This window comes from Chaetodon auriga, chromosome 22, assembly GCF_051107435.1.
Source record: "Chaetodon auriga isolate fChaAug3 chromosome 22, fChaAug3.hap1, whole genome shotgun sequence".
Lineage (NCBI taxonomy): Eukaryota > Metazoa > Chordata > Actinopteri > Chaetodontiformes > Chaetodontidae > Chaetodon > Chaetodon auriga.
Window position 1 is genome coordinate 2,844,121 of NC_135095.1, and position 19,862 is coordinate 2,863,982.

At 41.1% G+C, this 19,862-nt stretch overlaps 1 protein-coding gene across 1 annotated transcript; it reads right to left on the reverse strand.

The window, feature by feature from the left end:
* Positions 1 to 1,095: 1,095 nt before the first annotated feature.
* Positions 1,096 to 9,531, reverse strand: dera (deoxyribose-phosphate aldolase (putative)). The gene is made up of 9 exons (XM_076721690.1): positions 9,394 to 9,531; positions 7,818 to 7,915; positions 7,218 to 7,365; positions 6,874 to 6,969; positions 6,628 to 6,762; positions 6,066 to 6,194; positions 3,823 to 3,935; positions 1,520 to 1,669; positions 1,096 to 1,426 (listed from the first exon to the last, which is right to left on the reverse strand). Exons 1-9 carry the CDS (start codon positions 9,422 to 9,424, stop codon positions 1,370 to 1,372), a joined length of 957 nt encoding a protein of 318 aa, XP_076577805.1. The 5' UTR covers positions 9,425 to 9,531; the 3' UTR covers positions 1,096 to 1,369.
* Positions 9,532 to 19,862: the final 10,331 nt, after the last annotated feature.

Sequence of the window (19,862 nt, forward strand, 5' to 3'; positions counted from 1 at the left end):
TGATATCTTAATTAAAGAGGAAAAGAAGAAAGTTTTCTGTCTTCAAATGAAGCCTCAAATTTGTGAGCTGTTCAATCACATCTTTTAAACTCACTTAACCCCTGATTAATCCCCAGTGCTCTTCAGTTGGCCGAGCTTCCCGCTAATGAAATTAAGCAAAGGAAGCCTCTATAACAGATTCAGCACACATCACTGGGACAGGTCGGAGACTTGACAAGCATCAGAATCACACGGGCAGCATGAACCAAAAGGCTTCATGGATGCACTGGAAGCTCTGTGGCTCTCAGGGCGTCTGCCTGTTCATCCTTCTTTCCAGGGTTCTCACTTAGCAACGCTGTACATGAACAGAAACATAAACTACTTGTACAAACTTGTACAAAACATTTGCTCTTATATTTGAAAAAAAAAAGGGTGTGTAAATTTAAGGACTGCTCTGAAAACACACACCCGTCTGCTCAACAGTCAGATTACTATCTAAGGGTAGACTGCTATCATGGAACAAATGATTGACTGACATAAAAAATATTTACTTTATAGCTCCTACTGTAGGCTGCTAATAGTTTTCTTAATGTTACTGATGTCTGAATAACTGCCAGCTGTACCAAACGAACAGTGGAAATGAAAAATAGAAAAAGCAGATAAAGCATGAAGCAAGAAAGATAAAGCAAGCAGTGATGGCCAGGACAAAAACAGTCCAAATAAAAGCTTATGAATTGCCATAAAGCACTAAAATGATTGATCGTTTGATCGGTTAATTAACAGTACTGATGGCACAGCGATGCTTTTTTCAGATTAGACCACCATGTCTCCTTAACTTTCTGTTTTTTGTAATAAAAGTGTAATCCAGGTGGTGTTACTGTTCTGCGTATGAGTGATACAACTGCAGTCTAATTCTGTGTAAAGACCACTGGGTTATCTTTTTCCTCATGCATCTTTTCACACATATCTTTTACTTGGTAAGATCAGCGAGGGGTTAAGTCTTTCAGGATATGAAGGACAAAACCTAACTGATAAATATCCTTTTCTTAACTCTATGTATTTTTCCTGCTTCGCATGAAACACATTCAGTTGAATTCAGCGCATCCTTCACACAGACATGATAAACTTGTTTATTATGTATGTAAGAAAATCCGGTGATAAAGTTTATTCCACTGTTTGTATTTCACAGTACACTGTCTGTATGGGCACATTAGTGTACTGCTACAGAGCAGTGAGACATGTTTTCTCTGTGTCACAGACATTAATCCAAGTCTTCCATCAAAGCACTGAACATGAGTGTGGTTAACAGGAAGTCAGTGTGCAGCCTGTGTGTGGTTTGTGTGGTGAGCCTGACGTTCTGATTGGTCATCAAAACAGGACGTCCACGGCTTCAGGCCATAGGCAGCTCATGATAGGCTGCATACTGTCCAGTAACGTGATGGTAGATCTGTAAAAACGAGGACAAATGAAATATTCATATACACTAATATGCAGAGAATTAAGGTATGGAGAAAGTACTGTGCACTGAGTGATTTCCCACCTGTCTCTCGATGTCAGCCAATAGGCTGCTGGCTCCCAGGCGGAACAGGTGAGGGCTGAGCCAGTCATTGCCCAACTCCTCTTTGATCAGAGTGAGCCACAGCAGGGACTCCTGAGCCGTCCGGATTCCTCCGGCCGGTTTAAAGCCCACCTGATGAAACACACACACCTCTGTCAGCAGGACACACACTTCATTTAAAGCCGGGTTTCAAACTTATCACTCAAAGGTCTACATGTGATTTTTAATCAAGTTCAGAGGTCCAGAATCAATGGAAATAACATTGACGCAGACAGCTCAGTCACTCAGTCCATATTTATTTGTGACTCAGACATATTCTTAAAAGTACATTTACACTAATTGGAAAAACTGAGTACTAGAGAAAACGAGACTCATTCTGTGTCTGTGATTTAGGAGCTGATTGCGAATTCTCCGGTGTAACATTAATGTGCGAACTGAGCAGCAACAAAACACAACACTCTCCAGCAGTTAACGTCACCATGACAACAATGTCAACGATAGGGAAGCAAGCCACATTAAAACCACAATCATCTGGGGACAGGATCACTGTGAATGATCTACAAACACACAGAATATTCACCGTCACTAACTGACTGATCAATAGATTTCAAATTAGAAAACGTTCCACTTCACAACATATTGTGGCCTATTCATCACGTGAGGTATGGCAGGGGTCCTCAACTACATTAGGTCTAATTAGCCTATTAATGTTTAATATTTAACTTTGTTAATGTTATTATAAAATGTTGCTATTATTATTATTAGAATTATTATTATTATTACTAATTCTATTTTTTATGAGGCTATATCAATGTGAACAGACTCCTAAAAACATGGAAAATCCATAATGATAACTAGATACTAAAATGCTCTCAGACCTCTTCAGAGTCCCACGAAGGAAACAAAAATACTCAGTTTGAGACTCAATACAGCAGCTGGCCAAAGAAAATCCACCCAAGTGACGTCTCATGTGATAAACAAGCTTCGTGACTTTCTGTGAGCGTCCGTAGAACGAATGAAGTTAAGAATTACAGACATTTTGGCTCGTCACCAGGCGCTGGCATGCTAATCAACGATCACTCTCAGGATAGACTGGGCCTCCTCCACTGGTGAGTAACATTAGATCGTGTGCAATTTCTGAAGCTTTGGAATCGGAATATTATCTCTGAAAAGCTAAATAAAATGTAGAAATGCACAAGCACAACAATAAATAATGAATAAGGCAGAAACTTATTGCCACATAACACGGCTAATGGTACACCACCACAGATGGCTCACACTGCGCATGCAGCTGGACGGGGTGTGTTTTACTTCAGCAGCGTGGTCAAGAGCATCAGAGAGACGTGGAGTTCATTCTTCTCAGCATATCAGTCACCACACTTGTTAACACACAGTTGACACTACTGGCAGTTAATTCCAAAACAATGTGCACACATTACAGGGCCGTTGATTCAATTCCGGAGAAATGAGGTGACGACTAACATTCCTGTTTAAAGCAGGTTACATAAAGGTGTGTCCTTGTTAGGCAAGTAATGACAGGAAAATGTCAGGTACCTTGGCTAATTCTGAAATACACTATATACTTTATTTTCTATTAAAAACATGCACATGCCAAAAACAGGACAAGGGCTACTAAAACAAGCATCACTGTATAATGTGTACTAGTAGACACAGTGTTGAGTCTTTGGCCTGCTGGACTGAAGTATCAACATATTTCAGACCGTCCTCTGATGAAGGACACACTTCTGTTGACTTTTTCTGTGTCTGCCAAACAAACACTGCTTTAATCCACCTTCTGCCATGATAAATGTGTAGAACAGCATGCCACCGCCTGGTCTACAGTGTGGGGAGTAGAGAGGAGCCCCTCTTGTTTGTCACTTATTGTAATGACGAAATGAAAAAAACAACAAAATAAATAAAAACTAGACTGTAACTCTCTGTAATTTCATCAGGATGAGTACAGATTATTGTCCCATTCATACCCCGTGTCCACTAATACCATTGTGAGGCTTTCAGAAATGTGCAGACAACACCAGATGTGCTTGCTTTAAGGTTTGTGCAGACACTGGTGGATCTATTTACTGACATTACCGAGCAGATTTCCAAGTTCCAAACCTTTAAAATCCATTGTCGCGCTACTGAATGGAACTAACAAATTAGACAATTCAGCTAGTAGAGAAGACAAACTCCATGCAGCCTATCTACAGTGTCTGGCCCACTTTATCTTCCCTTCATTAATCAGAAAACATCCCCCACCTAAGGAGAGGCAGGAGTGAGCACTGTACCTTGTGGCCTGTACACAAGAAGTAGTCACGGATGGCCCTCACCATCACTATGGCGACAGGGTAGGTCGCGTTGACAGCCTCCTTTCCTGTTGAAGTCTTGATGAAGTCCGAACCTGTCGGGTTTTTAAAGGAGACACGTAGACGTCAGCACAGCGACACGCGGACTGGAACATGTGATACAGTCATGCTGCGCTCATCGTTCATCTGTCAGTATGTTTGCTATTCAGCTGCTCCACATTAAGAACTGCACGGGCTGATTCAACATGCCGCTGAAGTAAGGGAAGCAGAGTCAGCGACACAGTGTTGGCGTGGGGGTGCAGAGAGAGGATGGACAGGGCATTACTCTGACAGTCTGGCCTGGCCAGACAAGAACATATGCTGCTGCTGATGGCTAACAGAGGGCAGCTGCACGCTCATCAATAAAATCCTTCATTTTTCCTTCCCTTCCTTCACAGCCAATTATGTTTTATCAGCTTTCCTGATAAAAATAGAAGATGAAATGAAGCTCTTTAATAGATTACCCACAAACTGTGGGCTGCAGGAAAGAAAAAAAAAAAATCAGCCCTTCTGCCTCCCTGGTGTATAATGACTGTTCATTACTGAACAGAGCAAGATGAACATTTTCCAGTTCATTAAAGACATGTTCTATGTATTTTTCCAGACAGGTCTTTCAGCCTCTCTCCCCTCGTCCTCAAACTGGCATAATCCTTAAGATTCGTTATGGGGAGTCTTAATTACCAGATAATGGATAACGGTTATTAAATGCGGGTGGCGGTAATGAAGCTCTATTCATTTGCGTGGGCAGGGGGATACTGGCGGGGAACAGCAGAGTAAAATAGCCTGCATCAGAGATTAATAGGTGAAATTATCATTCAATTTCAGGAATCTCATACGCAATTCATAGGAACAAGGGGAGATTAAGGAGTGAGTGTGGTGACAAAAGCAATGCATTTTAATAATGATCTCTATCAGAGCCCCTGACAATTTGGTTCTGTAATCTGCTTATTATGTGATGGCTAGTTAAGCATACTGCGTGTGTGTGTGTGTGCGTACGTGGGTGTGAGTGGATGTGTGTGTGTGTGTGTGTGTGCGCACGCATGAAAGAGGGAGAGCTCCATTCATCAGGTTTGCCTTTTCAAAAGGCGAGAGAAAAAGCTAAGCAGCAGCGCCACAAGTCGGATGATGGCAGGAATTACACAAAGATTTCGGCTTTTACTGACATGGACTTTAGACTTTTTAAAAGCTTTAGTGCCACATGAAAAACAGACCAACGTTATCACAAAAAGACCAAAAAAAGGCCTCCAGTTGACGGCTGAAACACGTGCAAGGTGGCCTCTACAGGACTGCAGCCTCTTTCTGTACAGGTGGGGTACAGTGGCATCTGCAAACCAGGCGCTAACAAGGCTGAAAAGGTGGAGTTAATTGCATATATTGAGCTTTGTGTGTTGTCCCTCTATGAGCAATCTCATCTATAATGAACCTCATCACAGTTTCACAGAAGTTTATCTGTAACATTTAAGGTCACCTCGGAGATCCATCAGCCTGCAGACAAAGTCATATTTCCCTCCATCTACTGAAACGAGTCCGAGGAGGAACTTCAGTCCATCAGCTGGGGGTAAGGACCTACACAACGTCTCAACACAGGAGGCGTAATGTGAGCAGCACTTCAGCAGGGCAGCAGCAGCAGCCGGTACTGACTGCAGGTCACCCGTGCTTTGGAGGCACTTAGAACCAAATACACAATCAATGTAGTTAGATGTGTGAAACAGAACAGACTAGGATTACAGGACAGCCCACTTTGGGCTATTTCCAACTGACCTACTAGAGAACCTTTGGCATGACTGGTTTCATTTTAAGACTTTCTCCAGACGTTCTCCAGCTCGCGTTCAGGTTCCAGCTCGCTTTCTGCTCTCCTGACTCTCTCATCATACAGTTAACACACCCATTCAGGTGGCACTCACACATCTGCAGGGCCTCACCATGAAACGGTGCTTTTTAACAAAATCACAGTCACATGCACGTACATACTAGACCTATATGTGATTTGCTATATTACATCACACTGTGGAGACCCATGTGCATCCAAGACTTGAATAGGACAGTGTTATTTACCGTTACACACAAAAAAACCTGTTTGTCCATACTCACACACTCTCAGAACAAAAGAGTATCAGCCTATTGGGCAAAATGTTAACTGAAACAAATGCCAAAAGAGCAGGTTGTTGAGTCGTGCTCAGACTGACCTGCCATCATGGCAACCAGGCTGGCTTTGTAGACGTTGGTGAAGGTGCCCAGCTCTCCAATAGCCAGGATGGTCTTCATGTGGGCATCACCACAGGCCTCCCGAAACTGACGGATCTCATCATACATGGCTGTTGGAAGGGGGGGGGGCAAGAAACACTGACTAAACATTCTTTATATATGATCAACTAAAATGAACTAATCATATTCATCATTAAACAGTACCTGACATAAAACATTTATTTTTGCTTTTTAGTAAAAGAAGCAGAGATTGTTTTTATGTTTTCTGTGGGGCTTGTTGTTTATAGCCATATGAATCCAAGACAAATCTCAGAGTGAGGAAAAAATGATTTACTCCGATGGTTTAGAATTTCTAATCTTGAAAATTCACAATTCAACTGTTGATAAAACAACCTCCACTCATGGTCCTTCATCAACTGATGAAGACCATAGAATATGACTGAAATCTTCAGAACAGGTCAATAAGTGGGCCTTGAATGGATACTGTCAGTTTTCATTTTCCTCTGCAATGACTGGCCATTCACAAATGACGCCAAGAAGTACCTTCCCACTGTCCTGTGATGGCAAGCGTCCGGTTGATGACGATGTCGATCTCGGTGGCTCCATCAGCCACTGCCATGCGGACTTCTTGCAGGCGGGTCTCCAGTGGTGTCTGGCCTGCTGGGAAACCAGTGGCCACTAGGAGAGGAAGCAGAGGACTGTCAGTGAAACTCAAGTTTTACTCATGTTCTATACATACAGTGCACACACACTCACACACAGCTCACCATTCATTTCATTAGAACTTACCTGAGGCAACAGGAAGGCTGGAGTTGGCTGCTTTTAGTGACTTGACGGCATCAGCCACACGGGATGGATACACACACACTGCTGCTGTCGTCACTCCTGACACACAACACAACACAGGCAGCAGACCAGAGAGTTTGAGTGATTAAGTGGTCTGTGTCGCCCTCTGCAGGTGGAGTTCAGGTCTGAGCAGACACTCCGACATGCTGAACCTCATTAAAAAACTCCAACTATGACCATGTGATCCAAACCTCATCAGTCACATTACAAGCCATGTTTAACTAATAAGCAAAATGTTTTTTTTTCTATGATTTTCATAATCATAGTGTGTGGCTGCAGCAGCAGACCTTTGTTGTGCATATCCATCTTCTTGAGCAGGTCATATCTGACCGGCTGGATGGCTTTCAGACACAGCCGGTGGACATTGGACGGTGTATCATCTCCAGCCAGAGTCGTCAGGTCGATACATGTGGTAGCCTTCAGCAGCCAGGCAGCCTGCAGGACACACACACAACATCAGAGTTAATAGTTTTACTTTGTCTCCATCGTCAGAGCTAAATCTTACTGCTGTGCGATGTTTTGTCAGACAGCGTGGACATGAGTGAGACATCTGTTTTCTCAGAGCATCCGTAGCGCTGGGCAACAGAATGGCGTACAATCTAAAACTGTCAACCGATTTTGTCAAGCTGTTATTATTGTGACATTTCAGTAATAAAAATTTCAATATTTTCCATTTGGAGCCAAACAACAGACATCCCTGTCTGATTATTTCATCAATAAAGAGCTTTTTAATTGATGTTCCAGAGAGAAAGAAATAAACAAACATTAACATGCATATGCATACGGGTACAGACATATAAACGCATATTTATGTCTGTTAAAGCAGAATGGGCCTCTTGTCAACAGTGTGCATCACACACTGAATGCAGCTGACAGGCGAGCTCTACCTGCCACTGTTTCTTCGGGATCTTTTGTCCTTGGATGTGCTGAGCTCTCTTCAGGACAGCCTGTGTGTTCACTCTCACTCTGGATATCCACTCCAGGTCTGACACCCATCAGGGTGGAATGTAAAGGAAAAAATGAATCACATATGTTATTATATGTCAGGGTATGAAAGCTTCTGAAACAGCATTTATGACACCTTAAAAATTTCCACTCACACTCTTTGCAATAATTGAACTATTTTATAGTAAAGAGCTTTTTAAAGGAGCTGTCTAACATGATTTGAAATGTGCTCAGGTGAGAAAAATCAGTGACTATCATCCTGGTGCATCTAATATAGACACGCTTCCACATTGTGTTTAGCCTAGCTTAGCACAAAGCACAAATAAACAACTTACAACATGTAAATACGAGACCTTTGGAGTAGCTGGAAGTTGTATCCTTTTCAATTCTGATCCCTTTATTTCCAGTCTTTGTGCTTAACATTCCAGATCTATCATTCTACTGGACACACTTATGTTCTCATGTGACTCTGGGAAGGTCAAAGGCAAACAGGCGGACCCCCCAGAGGGTGACACAGATTTGTTATGCATTAGTCCTTTAATGCATGTGCATTGAAATTAAAGTCTTACACTAAGGTTAGAAGATTGTCATCTTGTGCACAGCATAGATGAGCTGAGATTTAATGTTTAACATTCATCATCTACCCCAGAATAAGCTATAAACAAGCCAGTCTTTGAAAGAAAAACAGACTCTCTGTACACTTTACAAATCAGTAAATAAAAACAACAGCAGAAAATAAAACACAGGAAAAGTACACACAATAACACACCATCACACATAAACAGGTCATGTTAATAGGAGGTTGAGGTTAGTCATCTCAACACAAAGATCACACAGTTAGGTTGAACTAGTCAGCTGAGCAGGGAGGTCTGAGCTGTCATGAGTTCTCAATTACGCTGTCACAGCAGCCATGTCTCATTATTTAACTGTATGTTCCCTGACTGTATGCAACAGTAACAGCGGATTTATTATTTAAAACAACAGTTTCAGAAATACAATCAGGCTGCTGGGTCAAAGCTACAAATGACGTATTGCATGACTTTTTTCTTACTAACTTCATCTTTATTGCTATTAGAAACACGGTCAAACAGGTCCTGCTGGGTGACAGTTATAAGTACATATAGGGTAATATTTCACACACACTAATGATGAGTTCACTTTCACTGTACATCCGGGTAACATGTTACAGTGTGCGTGTCCACTGGGTTACACAGTGACATCTCGATGCTCAGCAGGTCAGTTACCTCTAACATGTTACTTATTAAACTGCGACCCTTCGCCCAACTTTGACTGTTCAATGTCTTTAATAAACTGACATCTGTTTAGCGGTGCAGTGAAAATAACATGCGAGGCGAAACACCGAATTATAAATTTCACGTCACATAAAAATGGTAAGTTGAAAAGTTGTGCTAATGTGAACTCACAGCAGAACGCTGTCAACCACACGTGTTTATATAAGGATACGGACAGGTGGAGGTGAACGGGGAGCGAGTTTAGCTTTAGCCTTCAGCCTCTTACCTAGCTTAGTGCCTGGGTTCCTGGCCGACATGTTGAAGGACAGATAGTAACGTTATTTATTCATGTACAGATGCTGAAATTAAGAGATGCAGCCGCCGCTAACTGAACTCTCCACTCCACTTCCTGACTACCCGCTTGGTGTTCCGGAAGAGGAATCCCTCCGCAGTAAAACGACAACCACAAAACTGCTCGTATTTCCTGTGCTGTTAAACGTAGACCGATTACTACTTCCGGTGTGGCTTTCGTTGCAATCAGTCATTCTTTTTTTCCAGGTAATATAAACAAGACTGCCCACCACAGTGTAAGAAACTTAATAAGGACAGAGCAGTGTGAGCAGTGTCTCTGCAAATGAATATTCAGTGGCTTCAACCTCAACCATAAAATGCTGCCTCCACGTTGTTGCATCATTAAGCTGGTACTAACTTAATGATATTTAGCCTATTGTACAGCTGTGCACACGATCCTTGTGGGGACACATCCCGCCCAATATTCAAATGTGATCAAAATGTCCCCAGCAGTATATAATGTAAAAATAATAGCACTACCTTTATCAGCTGCAACATTTAAGTAACATATGTGTTACTGCATAATACCATCACTTGGTCAATCTCAAACCACCCAGAGTCAAAGTGTACGAGGTCTAAGTACTCTTTATCACGTCACTCAGATATTCAGTAAGAGCGATGTGTCATAGCAAGTCAGGGTGGAAGAGCAGTGTTGCTTTTGTTGGTGTGCCTTTAAGGTGCACATCTGGCCTCTTCCTTTTCAGTGTCACAGTACCTCACACAGCCATGTCCAGCGGTTTCCTGAGAATAGTGACCAAGCCGAGGAATTTCTGGCGCATAAGCCAAGTGCTTTTTTAAATTTGTACATAGCACAATTCTATGTCACTGCAAGCCCTGGAAGCAAAAGCCACTGTTTTCCTGTTTTTCACGTATACGGCACCAAGTCTATGCTGAGGCATCTGCTGACAGCACAGCCGGTCAAGATACTGCAACATTGGTGGACTTGTTAGTATATCTTTCAGCTGAGGAGATTCAGCAGCATGGTCCTCATGCCAACACTAGCCCATCTCCTGATGAAGAAGTCAGAACGCAAAGGGGATTTTAATCACTGTCAGTCAGTGTTGGGGGTACTCCATTACTCCCTTGTATGCAAAGCATTAGATTCAGATTACTTTTTGTTGCAACAAGTAACTTAACTTTACAATTCACAATTCATTTTACAATTCAAGTAATTTTTTTTTTAGTTGCGTCATATAAGCTAACTGTTACTGTTGACATGTAATTTTCCCTGCCCTGCACCTGCAAGCTAAGCACAGCTCCACAACACTCAAGTACACTACATTTGTATTTACTTTCATTTTTACTTTCAATGATTCAACTTTTTTCATTGCAGTTGAAGTGCAGGTTGTACTCATTCTATATGCATTGAGCCCAGGTACCCTCTTAATCTCACGTTTACTTGTAATCAAACACAATCGTTAATAAAGAGCTGTCATGGGGATATTCCATCTGTCATTTCTTTTAATAATCTGCAGAGTTACGCGTTATGGGCTGTAGATGGTAGAGTCAAAACAAGACTTTAAGGTTGTATGAAAAATGTGTAAACTACACTACACTAAAGAATTCTATTAGCTGGCTTGACTTGACTTGGTTTGACGCGGTGTATCAGCTCAGTGCAGCAGGTATTTGCATCTGCATTACAACAGGGTTACCTGCTTAAAGGTGTGCCTGTAACTGATGATGTGCTTGTCTTGAGTTCCTGATGTTTAAAAGCAATGCCCTCACTAAACTCTTCTAGATATATGCCAAACTTGGCCAGATACCTACAACCTGGAAAACATGCACTATAATGCACCTCTTGAAATTAAAAAATCCCCATGGAACTAAATGAGTTTAGACCTGTTGTGCTGACATCCCTGATCATGAAAAACTGTGAGAAGATTTTCAAATACCCCTCTGCAGGTTGCTTGCTAAGCTGGTAAAGGTGCGGAAGATGCAAAACTCTCTATTCTCGTAGTGTGTTTAAGCACCCCAAGAAACCCAAATCTAATGTGAGACTGTCCACTGATTTTTCTACAGCTTTTAACAAGATGCAGCCTAATATTTTGACTGACTTACTTTAAATTAACCTGTTCAGTTTTTGATGTTGCTTTTAGAATTTCTAACAGATACAATCTGGGAGGTTTTGGTGAATGGACATGTCCAACACCAAGGCCTTTGAGAACATTCAAATTGCTGACACATAAATATCTAGGAACAGCGTTTGACTGACAACTCAAGTTCTACGTAAAGAGAGTTGTCAACAAAGAATTCCCTTAATGCGTAAGCTTAACTCTTTTCATGTCTGCAATATCATTTTATGTATTTTCCATTAATTATACATTGAAAGCCTTTTCACTGTCTCATTTATTTGCTGGTTCACTGGATTGTCTGTAAAGGACAAGAATAGTCAAAATTGTATCATGACATTGTGAGATTGTATCATATTAACTGTCTTGCTGGCTCAACAGTGCTCAGAAATGTTCTGGTAAAGTCAGTAACGTCATGTGATATCATGCTTACTTGAACACATATTTGTGTGTAATGTTCATATAGATTGGACCCAGCACAAACATGTCTTCCAAGCACTTAGCAGTGGGAGTTTTGTGCGGCATGAAGAAACTGGCAAGACATGTCTGCTTTGACATTACATTACATTGAAAGCTTGATCACATCCAGTGCTTTTATTTCTAAACTTAAATAAAGGTGTCCAAGAGAGACCTCCCGCTCAAGTTAAAGGCCCAATATACTGACAGGCACTCGCCCTGCAAGCAGTTAAAAGCCTGCAAGACCAGACCCCAGCACAGTTTTACATGCTTGAGTAATTGTTGCATACCAGACTTGTACAGAGGCACACATAGGATCTGTGGCTGGGAAAGCCCAGGCCTGAGCCAAATCCTGCCCAGTTACCATGGAGCTGCTGCATAATATTAGGGATGCATATGTTAGTGAGGCCTAGTATTGGAGTTTTTCACAAGGACTCCATAAGTAGTAAATGCAAGAGTGAGGCCACAGTATTCATTTTCAGCTTTAGTCTGTGGTGACTGCACTGTACAGAGGAGGAGGTGCGACACTCAGAAACAGCTTGTTTGTGTGTGGTCCAACACCAGACATTTCACAAGCTGCTTGTTTAATGTCTGGAAGGTTTTTATTGTTATTATTATTCTTTTATGGGGTATTTTTGCAAATACCCCGTGAAATTTATTGAACATCTTAGAGCCGAGGTTCAGAAACTGGGAAACTTGTATAAAATAAGAAGTCATGATTCTTTCTACATAGTTACATTACCTGCTTTAGATAGATCCTTTAAAAAGTAAGGACACATGACATTCTCACAAAGGCACATGTGAAAACATTGGTACTTATAGCTGTTACTGTGTATCTGCTAATTAGATTGTTTAGTTTGAACTAAGGATGCATAAGATGATCTGTAGATGACTCCATAGCAAAAGGATCAATCCGAGAAACAGGAAAAATCATTTTAGCTTTTTGTTACTTGATTGTTACTTGGCAAAAAATGACTCAGTAACAGATAAAATCAGTAATGCTTTTTGTTTTACAAGTTAGCCAAACTAAGAAGTAGACAAGTCCTTTATAATGCGGTGCTTACAGGTGATTGTGCATTTGATTCTGTAGCCATTGGTTATTGTTTTACCCAGTGATAGTGACTTTATAATGAGTCTTCTGTAATGACCTAAAGAAGCTGTGGATGTATTGATGATGCTACCAAGCTTCCACTAGGTGTCAGTGCAGGGATGGATTTTGGCAAATACTGCATCCTTAAATGTTGTTTGAACTCCAGAAAAGAGGAGACAGAAATCACATTTTTGTCTTAAATTGGGATGGAAACCTAAAGATTTCCAAATATACTAAATGCATCAGGCTGAATATAGGGAAATGTTTTCAGAATGAAGAAAGAGAATATTCACAGCCATAAAAAAAGAAAAAAAAATGTTGATTATTACATTAAATAGATAAATAAATCAGTAAGTTGAAAAATAATATATAAATAGGACTATATGTATTTATATGTATATACTATAATAATCCTACCAGCAACTTGGGGTTGCAGGTTCAGTGCAGGAAAGCAGGGTTAGCAAGATCCACCCTCTTTTTTTTTTTTATTCTTTCCTTTTTGTTTAGTTTTCTTATCTTTATCTTATAGGTGTCACTGCCTTGGTCCCAGGCTCGGACCTTTAGGATGGAGCTGATGGACTGCTCTCACATCCCCTGGGAGGGAGCCAGTCCATTGCAAGTGAGTTATTATATTTTTGTTCTTTTTCTTGTCTTTGTAGTTATTTTGTCATTTGAGGTGACATCACCCTCGCCCACATTGGCCCACGCCAGGCAACATAGGGTGCACCAAGTTGAAATTTGGCTTCTTCTGTCACACGCTGCATGTCATCTGCCACTCCGTGGACACTAACCAATCAAATCGCTCAAGAAGAGGGATACAATAAGTATAGTTAACTATAGTTTGCAATTTACCTCAGACAAATACACAAAGGTTCTTCAGAACTGATGGGCCTTCTAAAGTTTGTCGTCTACATATAAATCACCAGTCTCACAAGCTCCACAAGCCACTTAAACTGCCCAAGTGTATCTTCAAATGGGCAGCATCCAGATGTGACTCTGGGACAAGCTGATGAAACTCCATGGTCAGGGCTCCCAAGGAGGATATCATGTACCTCTGTTTTGGAACGTTTTTCTCCTTCTCTTCAAGGGCAAGAGGAGCAAATACAAACTTTCTCTTGCCCATTTGTATTTGCAGCAGCATAGCCTTCTTTCATAGATGTCAGCTGAAAGGATGATGAAACTCATAAAGACTTAATGCATTTTGCACTCCAGTGCACCCGTGAGTGCTCATGAGCCTCTGTGTGCAACACTCACAGAGACACTCACAGACGCCTTGTACCTGATCACAGCCAAAATGAGCAGTTGTCTGGGACAGAACCTGCGAAGCCTTTAGCATGACTCTGACTGAAAGAAAGTGAGGAAATGTTTCAGGACAGTCAAATTAGCCGTCAGTTGAAGAAATATGGCCAAGCCAGGCGCTGCTTTGATTTTGTTGCCTCTATTTGAGATAATTACTGTACAGGCAACTGAATGGAGGATCTGAACCCTTATTTTGAGGAGGAAACTTGAACCAATCACAGACGACACTATGAGGCTTAAACTGGTCATGAAAATATTGTGCTGAAGCTTTATGTGAATTACTTTGTTCATTAATTGTCAGTTGTATGCAGTAGCTAACATAGGTTATTCTGGTGAGTGTGTGAAACCACACCTCCTAATGGCATTAAAAGAAAAAATCTACAAATGACATATGTCTGTCATTTGTGACTTATTTCAACTTTGGCTGTATTATTCTGTTATAGTAACGTTCTGTTAATGATTTTTTCTCTATAATAATAATACTGTGATAATCTCTGTAATAACATCACTGGAACTGTCAGTCCTATCAAGGCTCTGCTGGAGCCTGTCAGTTGTCTTTCACAGTGCACTGTTTAAGCTGAACAGTGTCCAATAAATGATAGCAAATTAGAAATAAAAGTCTTGTCATTCTGTATTTTCAACCATGAGTGAAGGCTCTGTGTAGGTGACTTCATCTTCTGTCAATGAAGAATATTGTTCCTGTAGACATGGCAGGATGTGTGTCTGTGTATTATGGCCTTCTGCTGCTGTGTGCCATAGCGAAGCAGCAGCTGCCATTTAACAATGGAAGATGAAGCAGAATGTGATCAACAAAATTTTTTACTTGCCGTGCTGAGGAATATCTTTTAATCAGTAGCAGAGTGAAACATTTACTTGAAGCAAGCTTATACATACAGGCCTGATCTGCTCCACTTTCTGATCTGTTTTCCATTCAGAGCACATGAAAAAAAAACTCCACACACAAATGTAACATAACCCTCATGTGTCGGGGGGTCCATACAAGTGGATTCAAGTCTGAAAATAAATGCATTGAAATTTCCCATTCTTTTTTGAGAAGAAACGTCTTTCCTGTGAAACATCATGTGCAGCAATCTCCGTTTCTCATGACGGTGGCAAGCGTGGAGACTTTCAATGAACTTGTGTCTCGCACACATGTACTAATATTAATAAAGGTGCTGTACTTGTACAGCTATCTCTGTGAGAACCAATTTAATTTTAGACCTTGGAATAAGGAGAGTTTTGGAAAGTGAAGACATTTTGGCCGGTCTTCAGTTTCCAACAGATCTTCAAAGGGCTGTTTGAAGGTTGCAGTAATAAGTTGCCATAATGAATGTTGCTCCAGTGTGTAACTCTTTAAGGAGGATGGAACACTTTTCATTAATGTTGAAAATAAAACTCAGTTTTTAACTAATTTAGATGTGGAAACTGGATCATTAGAACTTTGGATGACCAGTCTTGTGACATGCTTAACCTTAGTAATAACTTGACTTCCTTGACTTATTACTTGCTTTTCTCACCGTAGTAACTTGGGACTTGCTCGAGACTTGCACATGCGTAACTTACATTCACCTATAGGAGAACACCCCCAGACGCCCCTAGCTGACTTTAGTTATGTATATTGTCACCTTTTTCACTATTCTAGGTGTTTTTTTTTTTTATTTCAAAATGTCTGTGGCTACCCAGTGAGCTCCTGTTACTATCTGGGATCTTTTGTTTGGAAAAGTCTGTGGCCTTTCATCTGTCTGTCTTTCTTTACAGAGACACCAAGTGTCCACACAGGTATTCAGAATCTATTCAGACACTGAATAAGGAAGCTTTTCACCTTGGCTGTGTTCATTTATTTCTTTTTTTATCCAGCATGGACATTAACATGAACAAAAATATCACTAGCCAGCAACTTTAATTAAAAAGGCTCCCAGTTTGATTGAAGCAAGGATAACATGGATAACATTATACTTCCAAAGCAACAGAAATAATGGGAGGACGAGCTCCAACTCCCATTACATTTGCAGTGAAGTCATCTTCAAAAAGTGAAGCGCATTGCAAAATAGTTTGTTCATAATTACTTTTTTGTGCCTTTAACAGGCTAAATTACAAGTAATGATGTAATGATGCATCAGCAAATTATATACTGATCTTTCACCAATGATTTGTTCCTTTGTTCATGATTAGCCAATAGTGTGCATTTTTCTATGTATAGTTTGTTAGTTATTTACAAATGTATGATGTTTTTGTTGTTGATTAGTTCATTAACTAAAGGTTTATAAATAACTTATGAGCGATTGTTACAGGTTGGTAGTTGTGAATGAGGGGAATGAGGGGAAGAGAGAAGTGAGGACAGTGATTGTCTCACTGCCTCTTCTCTGGAGATGTCCGGAAGTAGCACTTCCTGACACGAGAAGTGAGATATTTAGGTTATTTACTCAAGAGGTCTGGGGAAGTGCCTGTCTGGAGTTCGTATATGGTATGTGTTAGGGGAGGTGGATAGGGTGGTGTGGTATATCCTACAAAGTTTGTTTATCCTGGGGTGCCACTGCAAATCCTGCTCAGTGTTCTGTTTGTCTGTTGTGACAGCGCTAACAGTCTGTACGGACTTTCTAACATTGTCCCTGTGCTCAGTAGTCCAGATGGCCTCAAGATGCCGCTACAACTTATTTGCACTGACTTAAGTACAAACACTACCCACAGCACTTCTGTCCATAAGGGATGATGATTGCAAAAATATATCTATTACAGTGAACTTAGATGGCAAACAACATGTTGCAACTTTTTTTGTAAAGTGACTGTTAATTTTTACTTCTAACGTAAGATGATGCAGGTCTGACAGGGGCTTTAGACGTTTATGTTGTTTTGCATATGTTTTCTGTGTTCTTATTTTAGCATTAAAATGAGTAAACACGGTTTCCTTCAGCAGTGTACCTTTCATGTGTATGGTCTTGAATGATAATCCAGTCTATCTTTTACTTTGTAGAGCCATTGTTTCCTCATGTTGAATGAAGGCAGTTTAGGTGGTCTGGGAGTAGGATCCAACCTGAACACCTACATGTGGACGTATTTTATACACATCAAACTGGGCATACCCAGAATGCTTTGGTGGGATAACATATCCCATCTAGCCTGGAAATGCCTTGGAATCCCACAGGAAGTGCTGGAGGATGTATGGGCATATGATATATGACATATGACATACGCTGCTTTGTTTAGCTTGCAACCACTGCCGCTGTAAAAAAGAAAATGGATGGATGGATGGATTGGTGGATGGGTGGATGGCCACCATGAAGTGACAGATTTGCTGTATGGATTATGTTCACTAGCAATGTTTTTCTTTCTAATCCAAGACATGCAATATTCTTGTACTGCGCAGAAGTCACAGGGTGTCAGTGTACAAAGTACAACACTTTGACACCAGAGACCAGGGTTCATGTCGTGGGTCCCATGTGTTGTTATTTTTAAGGTAGTCAACATGCACCATTTAGCCTGAGCTTCAAGTTGTCAGAACATGAAATAAATTCAGACATAGTATAACATAAGTGATATTTCTTGTTAAGCACATCATTTCCAGTTATAGTTCAAAGTTTTGTGTCTCTAGCATGTTCTAGCTCACCACAAATACAGCAAAAGCATATAATATAAAAATAGTCTCATAAATAGATACTTGCTCCCAGAGCATTCATTCATTCATTCATCTTCTGTTCCCCCTATCCCTTTCGGGGTTGCGGGGGGGCTGCACCGTGCCGCCCCGCTCCCAGAGCATGTGTACCAAAAATGGTGTAATGATGAACTAAGTGCCATGAACCCGCCCTAAATTCCCTCTCTCTTCCCTTGAAATTATTGCCCTGGTTTGACCAGAGTTGAAAGGGATTGTCCCTACAGGCAATGAAACGGTGGAGGGTCTGTGTCAAGACCACAAAGGAGATCCAGGTGTGCACAGCAAGTTGCCAAACAGATAAATATAATGCCCCATTGCTTCTCAGTCTGATGTCCCTGCATTACATGATATAGACCTAAGCAGTCCATTCCTATGTAATAAATAAAACGCTCAAGCAGCTGGAGAAGAACTATTGGAATCTTTGTCATCCTGGGAACAATGGATTTTTCATGCCACTATTGTCAGTGAACACGACCATGTTGGTGCTTAAAATACTTACTGTACTGCATCTCTTGCCTTCAAAATCCAGAACCACCTACAGAGCACAGTGAATACCCTTTCAGGACTGGAATGGTTCAACCTTTCATCATATTCCCAAATGAGCAGCTTAGACACTAGGTACTTGGGGTTGAGGACAATATTGTGAGTGGCATCCGGTTCCTGTTCACTCTGCCACAGCCTACCTCCAACATGAATAAGGCCTGTTTCTGGACAAGATGAATAAGAGATTGGTTGACAGTAGGGTCTCTGTGTGATGGTTTTACAAGCAAGCAAACCGATGAGCAAGAGGAAGGACCCAAATGCAGATGCTTGATGCGAGGCTGAAGAAGTAAAAAAGCCTCACGTGACAAAATTATAAAGGCTTAGAGGGAAGAGGCAAAGGGAGTCAAAACCAGATAAGGCAGTCCAAACAGGCAAAGTAATCAAACTAGGAGAAGGCAGTAGGACCCAAGAGGCAGACAATCAGCATGAGAACTAAGGGAGCTGTTTAGCACAAACAGTTTATTAACAACAACGAAAAAATAAACAAAACTCGTACAAAACGTGAACAAACAGAATACATTCATTCATTCATTCATCTTCTATACCGACTATCTAGCTTTCAGGGTTGCGGGGCAACATATAGAGACAGACAACCATTCACGCTCACGCTCACACCTAAGAACAATTATTAGAGTCACCAATTAACCTAATGAGCATGTTTTTGGTCTGGGGATTGAACCGACGACCTTCTTGCTTTGAGGCACACTCACTACCTGCTGCACCACCGTGCCCAAACAAAATACAATCTCAGAGAAACACAAAATCAGCCAAAAAACAAAAAATCCACTACACTGTGGTGAGCGGGTAGGAACAAAATGCACTACTATGGAAGAAAACCAAAACTAGGAAGCTACACTACGACTAATAATCAACAAAGACAGGATACGCACGCAGGCGACTAGAACACGAGACCAGGTTTCTAAGAAAACTATGAGCACAGGGACAAATGGCTGCTCAAGAGGAGCTTTGACAATCTGGCAGCGAGACGTCTCCGTCACGCTGCTTAATTCATGAGGAAAATCAGTGGAATCAGCCTAAGTACGCTGTCTGCTCGCAGCACCATCAGGCCACACCTCCACAGCAGAAACACAGAAAAAAACTAACACACAAACAAATACACAGAATAGCAAAACAAAATAATAACCACGCACACTATAACAAAAAGAAATCCAAATCAACTAAAGAGTTGACTAAACACTAAGAAAAGGGTTGGCATGCTTGTCACAAGAAGAATTGGCAAGAGAAGGCCAAAATAAAGGAAAACCCTAAAATCAAACCTCTCTGAGCCTTGAGATGAG